This window comes from Kogia breviceps, chromosome 15 (genome assembly GCF_026419965.1).
Source record: "Kogia breviceps isolate mKogBre1 chromosome 15, mKogBre1 haplotype 1, whole genome shotgun sequence".
Lineage (NCBI taxonomy): Eukaryota > Metazoa > Chordata > Mammalia > Artiodactyla > Physeteridae > Kogia > Kogia breviceps.
Window position 1 is genome coordinate 64,917,338 of NC_081324.1, and position 10,976 is coordinate 64,928,313.

At 51.8% G+C, this 10,976-nt stretch overlaps 1 protein-coding gene across 2 annotated transcripts; it reads left to right on the forward strand.

Moving 5' to 3' along the window:
• The first annotated feature begins 4,506 nt into the window (after window positions 1-4,506).
• Window positions 4,507-9,921, forward strand: LOC131742395 (glutathione S-transferase theta-3-like). Of its 2 annotated transcripts, XM_059040168.2 has the most exons (5): window positions 4,507-4,711; window positions 6,074-6,161; window positions 6,711-6,861; window positions 8,982-9,158; window positions 9,488-9,921. In XM_059040168.2, exons 1-5 carry the CDS (start codon window positions 4,600-4,602, stop codon window positions 9,680-9,682), a joined length of 723 nt encoding a protein of 240 aa, XP_058896151.1. In that variant the 5' UTR covers window positions 4,507-4,599; the 3' UTR covers window positions 9,683-9,921. The 2 variants fall into 2 exon arrangements, with proteins under 2 accessions (XP_058896151.1, XP_058896150.1); XM_059040167.2 differs by lacking the exon at window positions 4,507-4,711 and having other exon boundaries at window positions 5,770-6,161.
• The last annotated feature ends 1,055 nt before the right edge of the window (window positions 9,922-10,976 follow it).

Consider the following 10,976-nt stretch of genomic DNA (forward strand, 5'->3'; position numbering starts at 1 on the left):
CTATATTTTACTTAACCCAGTGTACTCAAAATAATATCATTTTGGCTAATAAACACATGAAAATATGTTCAGTATCACTAATCATTAGGAAAGTGCAAATTAAAACTATAATGAGATACCACTTCACCCCCACCAGAATGGCTATTACATACATATATATATATATATATATATGTATATATATATATGTGAACAAAATAACAAGTGTTGGTGAGAATAAGAAGAAATTAGAATGCTTGTGCACTGTGGATGGGAATGGTAAGTGGTGCAGCTGCTGTGGAAAACAGTATGATGGTTCCTCAAAAAAATTAAAAATACAATTACCACATGACCCAGCAATTCCACCTCTGGGTATATACCCAAAATAATTGAAAGCAGGGTCTCAAAGAGATGTTCATAGCAGCAATATTCACAATAGCCATTATTCACAATAGCTGTGGAAGCAACCCCAGTGTCCATCAACAATGACACTTAAGTGCCCCTCAGTGGTTCTGCCTATGTTTTCCTCTATGAGTTTTACTGTTTCTGGTCTTACGTTTAGGTCTTTAATCCATTTTGAGTTTATCTTTGTGTATGGTGCTAGAGAATGTTCTAATTTCATTCTTTTACATGTAGCTGTTCAGTTTTCCCTGCACCATTTATTGAAAAGACTGTCTTTTCTCTGTTGTATGTTCTTGCCTCCTTTGTTGTAATTGACCATAAGTGCGTGGGTTTATTTCTGGGCTGTCTATCCTGTTCCATTGATGTGTGTCTGTTTTCTGGTGTGTATTTTACATGCACAGCACATTTCACCTAAGACCAGCCATATTTTAAGAGCTCAGTAACCTCTCGTTGCCAGTGGTTTCCATATTGGACAGAACAGGTTTAGGCTTTTTTCTTTTTTTTTTTCTTTTCTTGTTCTTTCTTTTATTTGCCTTTTTTTAAAGTTCTATATTCTTTGAAGACTTTAAAGAAAAACAAGGTTATTTTCTTTTCAGTGTTATGGTGGGAGCAGTGGTTTTTTTGTGACTGTCATATCCTCAACAGAAGTGCACTCCTCATTTTTGAAAGTTTATGGCTAATTCTGGGTCATGAGTTTTATTGTGTCTTCTGTCATTTTTTTTATGTAAAAAAGGAAACATTAGAGAAAAAAGTCAAAAGACCTCTTTGTTGCCCTCGTTCCTTCCTGAGGTGCCCCCTGCTCCCCAGATCTGGTTCAAGCCCTTTCAGTTCACGATTTTCTACATTATTACATTTATGTGTAGCCATAAATATAAAGTTTTGCTTTGAGTGCTTACAATTTTATATAAATGCTCTCATATCATTCTGGAACTTGCATTTTTCCATAGTGTTATGGGTGGGTCTACTTTATTTTTTTCTAACTACTCTAAGCATTTCCTGATAAGAATAAGTCAGAATTTATTTATTACCCTTTTATGGTCTTTTATATTAAAAGAGGAATAAAAACACTTTTTAAAACCCTAAGAACTTTGGAACCACCCCATGGGAACAGAAGGGAAATGTAGTCTGCTGCTGGAGTGAGGCAGAGGATACACGGGAGGTGGGCTTATGTGGGGTTTGGCAAACTAAGAGCCTTTGTTCCCCCCATCCTCCCTCTTCCCCCACCAAGGAGCAGCTTCTCCCCAGCAGCAGCCTTAGATGCTGCGCTGGTGGCCCGGTAGGAATGCTAGCCCTGTGTGGCCAGCACCTTTATGTTAAAAAGGAGCTGGAAAGTTCAGGATTTTTATATGAAATGTCTCCACTTTTAAATGTCAGCAAGTGATCCATAGTTTTAAAAAGTCTGCAGCCAAAGGAATGTCATTAGCCCAGCACTGGCCTCCAGGCCACCGGTGGGTGATCACTGACCCTGTCTACCTTGTTGTTTGGGGGAGGAAACAGAAGCCACCAGGGCTTGTGCACGATCCTAGTCCTGTTTATCTTTCCAGAGTCCCAGGCTCCCCAAGGAACTTTGCTCAACAAAACACCAGACTGAGCATGAAGCTCCCTCCCCTGCTCCCCATCCACTGTGTCTCCCTGACAGCTCTGGCAAGCCTGAGTCTGTTGATGGCTTCACCCCAAATGCCCTCCTCCCAGAATCCTGAACGCTACCCTTTCCTGGCTCTTCTCCCTAGTCCCTGGCAGCTCCCTGGGTCAGAAGACGTCAGTTCCATGCTTGGCTTAGTCTTTTCTTGGCTGTGTGGTCTCAGGCAACTGTCTGTCTCTCTCTGGGCCTCACTTTTCCATTTACAAGATGAGCCCTGTACTATTATTCCCATATCACAGATGTGGAAATCGAGGCTCAGAGGGTTTGAGTGTTTTGTTCTAGTTCACATAGTTTATAAGCAACAAAGTTGAGACCTTAAAAGCCCATCCTCCTAATTATACTATATGAGGTACTGATTTTATAATCTGGGGGAAAGAGGTTAAAAAATAATCGTTCCTAAGCCAGGCCCTCCCTGCAAAGTATGAAACTCATTGTTCAGGTCCCCTCTGAGTCGTTCTCAAAGGGGTTTGAGTCCTTCTGTCAGATGCCGCAGGCTCAGATTGTGGGAGCAGGAATAGTTCCGGGAAAAGGAGTCCTTTAGGAATTTCCCTGTAGGAAAAAAAATGCATGGAACCAGGAGGCAGCTCTAAGGGCAGGGAGGCTTGCCTTCCTGCCCCTGAGGCTGGGCTGGGCCCTAACCCCCCCTTTCCATGTCCCGTGGGAGGCAGACCCAGAGAGCAGGCGTGACTTGCCTGAGTCCCACTGCCCCTCCGCTCCCTGGGCCAGGTCCCCACTCATCTTCCACAGCTGCCTAAAAGCCACGATGAGAGTGGCATACCCAGACCTTGTCTCCTTTAATCACTGCATCTTCTTTTCAGTTTGGGAAATAAACCTGGGCTCAGCCTGAGCCTCTGCTTCTAACTCTGACTTGTGGTTTATTTGAACTTCCTTCTGTCCTGACCTTGGTCTTGGCCTCTATTCAAAAGACAACCCCCTTTCCTAGGCCCCATGGATCAGCTTCCCCCTGATGGTTGCCAAGAGTGAAATTAACAAATGCCCCCTTGCCTTCTAGTTTTTAGAGAAAGACAGCAGGGGTATCGGGCATCCACTGGTGTTGGCTGTAGGCATGCCAGCTATCGCTTTGCTGGGCCAGTCACCCAGGACGTGGCCCTTTGGCACCAAGTATTGTAAATCAGAAGTCCTGCGTCTGTCCTGAGGAATTGGTCGGGAGGGGAAATCTAAACAGCAGCTCTCCTGGTCAGGACTCAGTCATGCGGGGCCTTAAATGCCACACTTAGGAGCTGCAAACCATGAACAGGAACGGAATGCTCAGCTTGCATTTTATTTTATTTTATTTTTTTATTATTAATTTTTTTTGCGGTACGCAGTCCCCTCACCGCCACGGCCTCTCCCGCTGCAGAGCACAGGCTCCGGACACGCAGGCCCAGAGGCCACGGCCCACGGGCCCAGCCGGTCCGCGGCACGCGGGACCCCCCTGTAACGGGGCACGAACCCGCGCCCCCCGCATCGGCAGGCGGACCCCCAACCACTGCGCCACCGGGGAAGCCCTCAGCTTGCATTTTAGAATAATATTCTGGCTGCTGTTGGGGGTTGGACTGGACTGTGGCCAGGGAGGAAGCAGGGAGATTTGGATATTGCAGTAATCCGGCCAAGGGTGACTTGTGGAGGAGGGCAGTCCACTGGAGTGGGTAGAGAACATGGCCCTGCCCTGGGGGGATAGGTCTTCTTTAAACTGGGAGCCTGGGGCCCAGGAAGGCCAAGCTATTCTCAAGTTTTGCAGTAACTGATCCTCTTGCCAAGGGACTTTCTCTGAGTCTTGGGTTTGGGAGGGGTTTTTATCCAGGAGGCTTGCTTAGAGAATGAGGGCATCATAGCCACAGACTTCAGGAGCTGCAGACTTGTAGTTGGAGGGGTTTGGCCCTGCAAAGGAAGTGGGGAGGTTCCAGGCCCCCCTGCAAACCTCTAGATGGGCCCCACAGGGCTTCTGCTTTGCTGGAGGGATTAGCCGGGAGTGTAAGGAAGGTTGGGGAGGGGCGGCTTCCTGAGGTGTGGACCTGGTCTTTGCTGGGTGCAGAGGCCCACACGCCCTCCCCAGCCTCCACCCTGTGCAGTGGGCCCAGGGGAGGCCGTGGCACCTCCTTTCTCCTCCTCTATTTGTGTTCCTGGGGACACTTAAGTCTCTCCTCTTTCAGCCCCCTCCGCGAGTGGGGTAAGGTGGCTTGGGCCAACACTTTCGACTCTAAATTCACTGAGTGTCTGCGCTGGAAGCGCCCTCGACGTCGTCCCTCCAGTATCATCCCCCCGCCCCATTTGACTCAGGTAGACATTGAGGTCCGGGTTAGGGGATTGACCTGGAGGTGAGAAACTGTCAGAGTCCGTCTCCCTGTACCCTCCCCACCAGAAAAGGAACCCCAGCCCAGAACCCCAGAGAGGGAAGGCGGGAGAGCGAGGCCGCCGCTGATTGGTCCAAAGTTCTCCGGCACCATCCAATGGGCGGGGAGGGCGTGGTCGGGCTCGATTAATCAGGCTGCGCGCGGCCGCCGGCTGGGTGGCCGGTGGTCTCTGCCCGCCGTTTCTGCCCCGGTCCTGCACTAATCGTAACCCCCGCCCCTGCCATGGGCCTGCAGCTCTACCTGGACTTGCTGTCACAGCCTTGCCGCGCTGTCTACATCTTCGCCAAGAAGAATGGCATCCCCTTCGAGCTGCGCACCGTGGACCTGCTCAAAGGTGGGCCGGGCAGGCAGGCCTGGGGTCTGGGCCCCTGTGTGCACACAGGGGCCCCACAGTCAGGCGGCTCGCGCAGAAAGACGGCAAGAGACAGACTCCAGTCGGAAACCGTGGCTTCGCCTATAAATTGTGTATTTTCAGAGTCTTGACCTTTGTCTAGTGAATACTAACCGTTCTTCAAAATACAGGTTAGGAAGGAGCAGAGCAGGTAGAAAGCAGTGGGGATATGGGGCCGCGGGAAGTGGAGTGACAGCTTCAACACCTCCACACCTGGGCTTGGAGAAAACAGTGAACTGCCTCCTCATTCCCAGTGGAAGCAGCCCGCATCTCTTGAGTTTCTGGGTCTGCTGGCAGGAGGAGGTTGGACACCTGCATCTGGTCTCTTTACTCGTACTTATGCCTGCCTAGGTCCCCTCCACTTACACGGAATCCGGGGAGGGGGCAGGCAGGGCTGTAACTGGACAGTAGGATAAGCTCTGGATTCAGAGCCCCTCCGGCAGGCCCGGAGGGAGACCCCTGCTTGGCTGAGCCTGCCCACCTTCTGCCTCTGGTGCCCCAGCGTGAGCCACCAGCTGTTTTGATGCCAGCTTGCTCTGACTTTTCAATGCTCCTTGTGGTGGGGGCTGGGCACAGAGGCAATTTCTAGGGGGAGGATGGGTAGGGGTGATTCCGTCCATGCAGTAGAAGGGCAAAGAAGCCCACAGGCAGTCCTACGGCCAGGCTGGATCCCGGCTCCATTGAAGCCCTCCGACTCCGTATACATTACTTGGTGTACCCTCTGCACTGGCCCGGGCCAGGGAGGTATGCAGATGTGATTCAGACCTGGGAACCCCTGTAGGGGAGGAGCCTTGAAGGTTTGGCACAAGAAAGAAAGAGGAGCTGACCTGCAGGAGGTTGAGTGGCTGAGTCCAGCAGGTATTGCTGGTAGAGCAAGGTTTGCTGAGGGCTGGGAGCAGGTGTGGCTGGAGCTCTGGGGTGTAGACAGGTCACCCAGTTGGCATAGAGAGGGGGACTGCAGCGGACAAGCCTAGAGCCCAGGGAGGAGGCTAGAGTGTCTGATGCGTGGATGGAGTTGGCCGGGGCTGGGGTGGATTACAGCTGCAGTGAATCACCCTCCTCCCAAGTCCAAGCTGAGATGCTACTTGACCCAGGTTCCAAAGGGGGTGTGGACACAGGAAGGGGGGACCTCCAGCAGGCTCAGCGTTTGTGATCCGCTGACCAGCAGAGTGGCCTCATCTTCTCTGATGCCCCACCTGGATGGAGGCCTCAGAAAGTTGGTGCCTGGACATTGGGGTAGGGGGTGGGCAGAGACCTCAGAGGGCTCAGAGTTCTCCCCACCTGCCTCACTGGTCTCTCCCACAGGCCAGCACTACAGCGATGACTTTGCCCAGGTGAACCCCCTGAGGAAGGTGCCAGCCTTGAAGGATGGGGACTTCACCTTGGCTGAGAGGTAACGGGTCCCTTGGCTACACCAGTCAGCCATCTGTGTGTCCACTGTTGATGGCTTGGATTGTGGCTTGTGTGCCCTTGAGCCCCTTGACAGCCCGAGGGTGGAGAGTGGGTTGAAGTCAGCAGAGCTGCCCAGAGCTGGGAGGGGCGTCTGGTCTTCCTCCTGGCGCTGTCCCTGCCCTGGAGATGTTGGGAAATAGTATTGGAGTCGCTCTCACCCTTCGGGACACATGTTGGGTACTGCTTCCTCATGGGAGATTTCTCTGAGCATACGCCCACTTTCTGAAATCTCATGACATTTTGTTTTTCACTTGGCGCCCTTAGTTCTGATGATAGGATGGCCCAACATAGAACTGTGTGATCCTGGCTCTCACTTAACCTCTCTGAGCCTCACACCCCTACTCTGTACCAGAAACAGTGAAATGTTCCACCCCCAGGAGCTGGGGAAAGATGTGTGAGGAGCAGAGACCGGCCTCACCCAGGGCCTGGCCCCTGTGGAATGGTTAAAGAGTGACTGGGGCATGTCCCCTGCACCCACTGTGTCCCCCAGTGTGGCCATCCTGCTGTATCTGACCCGCAAGTATGAGGCCCCTGACCACTGGTACCCCCAGGACCTTCAGGCCCGAGCCCGTGTGGATGAGTACCTGGCGTGGCAGCACACAGCCCTGCGAACAAGCTGCACCCGGACCATGTGGCAGAAGGTGAGCTTCGGAGCAGGGAGCCCTTCCTCGGTGACCGGGGGATGGTGCTTTCTGTCTAAGGCATTCCATTCAGACCTGAGACCTGAGAACACTAAATTCTAGAATGCCAGAGATGCTCCAGGGCAACCAACTTGTTTCCCAGAGGGGAAACCAAGGCACAGAGCCTGGGAATGACTCCCCCAATATGTCTTGATTCCTGAGCTGCTAGAAATTAATCTTGTGCCCTTTTGCACACTCCAGGCTGCCTGGGGATATTGTCTTTTGGGAGAGAAAAGAATCAATCCTTCACTTTGCTACACATGTACTTTCCAGATGGAGAGGTGTTAAGCGAAAAACCTCAAAGTAGGAAGAAATAAGATATTTCACTAAATGTTGATCTGATTTCTGGGTATGCAAGGATTTATAAGCCTAGAAACAGTGGGAGACTTAAAGAAAAGGCTAATCGATTTTACACAAAATCTGTGTAAGAAAAAAAAAAAGAATGAAAACAGGCAAGAAAAACTGGGAAATATCATGGCAAAGAAATGTTAGAAAGAACATTAAAAATTTTTTTAATTTTAATTTTTATTTTTGGCTGTGTTGGGTCTTCGTTGCTGCGCGTGGGCTTTCTCTAGTTGTGGTGCACGGACTTCTCATTGCAGTGGCTTCTCTTGTTGCAGAGCACTGGTTCTAGGCGCACGGGATTCAGTTGTTGTGGCATGAGGGCTTCAGTAGTTGCAGGGTGCGGGCTCAGTAGTTGTGGCGCACGGGCTTAGCTGCTCCGTGGCATGTGGGATCTTCCCAGACCAGGGCTCGAACCCGTGTCCCCTGCACTGGTGGGTGGATTCTTAACCACTGCGCTACCGGAGAAGTCCAGAACCCACATGCCGCAACTACTGACGCCCGCGCGCCTAGAGCCTGTGCTCTGCAACAAGCGAAGCCACCAAAATGAGAAGCCCGCACACCACAAGGAAAAGTAGCCCCCACTCGCCGCAACTAGAGAAAGCCTGGGTGCAGCAACCCAACGCAGCAATAAAAAAATAAAATAAATAAATATGCTTTAAAAAAAAAAAGACGCTCTTAGAAGCCCATCAAAACACAGGAGAAAAATGTGCAGAAGAAACCAGCAGAGATGTAACTGAAGGACAGAGAGAAAAGGTCAATAAATGGATGAAAACATGTAACTTCAGTAAAAATCAAGCAAATTCACATTAAAAGAGCATGCAGATACCATTTTTACTTATCAAATGTGCAGAGGTTTTTGAAATGTGAACTCTGAGTTATTATTGGTAAAGCACTTACATAGTGTCTGGCACAGGGCAGGCTCCCTGTGTGTGTGAGAGAGTGTGAGCTGGCCCCTGCTGCATGTATGGAACCACTGTTCTGGGGACCCATTTGTTGTCGTTGTTGTTCTAGGCCATGCAGCTTGTGGGGTCTTAGTTCCCTGACCAGAGATGAAACCCAGGCCCTCGGCAGTGAGTGCAGAAGTCTAACCACTGGACTGCCAGGGAATTCCCTCTGGGGGTCCATTTGGCACAAAGAAGGTTTCCATAGCTTTGCAAGCTGTGGTGGGGGAGGAAGTCCAGTGCATTTGAGGGCAGAATGGAGAGAAGTCCAGGAGAGTGAGTGTAGATGTTTGCTACTCAGAGTGTGGGCCATGGGCCAGGAGCATGAGCGTCACCTGGGAGCTTGGAAATGCAGAGTCTCAGGCCCCACCCAGGTGTACTGATTAGGACCGTACACTTGAGCCACATCCCAGAGGGATCCGCACGCACATTCCCATTTGAGAAGCCTGGGGTGGAGTGGGAGGTGGGGTGGGAGAGGATGGCTGCTGCCCTGTGTTGAGGCCTTTGCAGTGAGGACACTAGGGAGCCATGGAAGGCTTTATGCAAGGAGAAGATATGGGCAGACTGGGACTGCCAAAGTATCCCCCGGCTGCCCAATGTGATGACCCAGGAAGAGGTGGAGGCTATCTGTGCCTGAGTAAGGGATAAGGCCTGGGCTGGTAGTGGCCGTGGGCGGGAAATGGTAGATGGGAGTGAGAAGAAATGAGAAGGATGGCTGATAGGTGGAATGAGAGCAGGAACCATGCTGGGCCTTGGGCAGACCCTGAGCCCTCCCTCTGCCTGTCCGCCTACCAGATGTTGTTCCCTGTGTTCCTGGGCCAACGGGTGCCCCCTGAGACACTGGCATCTACTCTGGCCGAGCTGGACAGGTGCCTGCAGCTGCTTGAGGACAAATTCCTGAAGGACCAGGACTTCCTGTCTGGGCCTCACATCTCAGTGGCAGACTTGGTGGCCATCACAGAGCTGATGCATGTGAGTGTCGTGGGGTGGGGGGCCAGCTGGGCATTGGGGTACCCTGGGAGAGAGCCAGTATACCAGCTCACATTGCCTTTTCTGGCTGGAGGGCCCTGGGCGAGTCACTTTCCCCTCTGAGCCTCAGCGTCCTCATCTGTAAAAAGGGGCTTAAAAACCTCACCCTGCAGGGATATTGAGCAGCTTCTCGGTATTTCCTGGAGGAGAACCCCCAGCCTATCACCCGTGTGGCAGAGGAGGGAAAATCCACCCAAGGGATCCCTAAGTTGGGACATGCTGCCTTGTGCTTCCCTGGATCCCACCCCTCCACCCAGCTCCCTCTCCCATAGCCTGTCAGTGCTGGCTGTGACATCTTCAAAAGCCGGCCTAAGCTGGCTGCGTGGCGCCAGCGCGTGGAAGCTGCGGTGGGGGAGGACCTCTTCCAGGAGGCCCACGCGGTCATCATGAAGGCTAAGGACCTGCCTCCAGCTGACACTGCCATGAAGGAGAGGCTGAAGCCCTTGGCGCAGCTTTTGTTGCAGTGAGTACCAGGTGGGCCTGCAGAGCCACCGTCGACGGAGCTCTGTCCTCAGAATAAAGAAATGGCACTGCCTCCCCTCGGCTGTGAACGAGACACCTGCGCAGAGTCCTGTCCACAGTGCCTTCCACACGCCAGTCCTGTGTTCCTGCTTCTGTCTGCCTGCCAACTTCACCCTTACCCTTTGCACGCTGACTTCCATGTGACCTCTGGAAATAGCTTTAGTAAACACAGATGTGACCCTGACCCTGGCCCTCTCCTGTTTGCAACCTACCCTGGTGCCTCACTGCCCTGAGGCTAAAGGACAAAGGACGAGTCACTGAACTGTACATTTGAGGCCCTTCCCACTGTCCCTCCAGGGCACCCCCTCTGGTTTCCCCCTGGTTTCCCCCAGTAGCCCACCATTTTCCTGGCTCCACCCCACCACCCCAGCACCAACTCCCAGCTTCCTCCTTGGCCTCCTGGCCTTGGCTCAGCCTATTTCTGCTGCTTACCGGGCTCCCCGTCACCTTTCCTGCCTGGTGTTCTTCCTGGTCTTTTGGCATTTGTTACCACATCCTTCTCCAGGGAGAATTCCTCCAACTTCTCACCCTAGGCCAAGTCAGGTGACCCCTTTGGACTCCTCAGCCCCAAAGCTTCCCTCCCTCAGTCCTGGCAGGGAGCTGGTTCCATGCCCCTGGACTGGTACATGTCACAGTTGACTTGGTAAAGAGAGTCACAATCAGGAATCACCTCAGTCTCCTAAATCTCTCTCCTCCCTCTGGGATGATGCTGTCTCCCACAGGTGGGGTGCAGGACTGGTTCATGAACCTCCTTGCAGGGAGGGAAGTCTCAGGTTAGTTCCTGGCCCTCCTGGTGCTGCTGAGGGGCTTTGCTCTCCCACTGTCTTCTCCACACTACACCCTGGGTCCCAGACTTGTCACCTGTCCCTCAGGATGGTCACAATCTACCTGTCTTGTGTCCTAGACCCTCTGATATCTGAATCATCTAATAAACGAAGGAGACAGGGTCATGGACAGACAGAGCCTCAGCCTGCCTGCCTCCCATAGAGGCTCCTTTAATATGTGCACTTAAATAGAATTTTAGATGTGTAATTGAAAGTGTTCATATACACCCATACAATTTCAATTATCTTTGTCATTTACAATTCAAACAACTTTACAACGCAGATTAGAGTACCATGTTTGGCTACCTCAACAGACTTAGACGGTTTTTTTGTTTTAATTAATTAATTAATTAGGCTGCATTGGGCCTTTCTGGCTGTGCGCAGGCTTTCTCTAGTTGCAGTGAGTGGTGGCTAC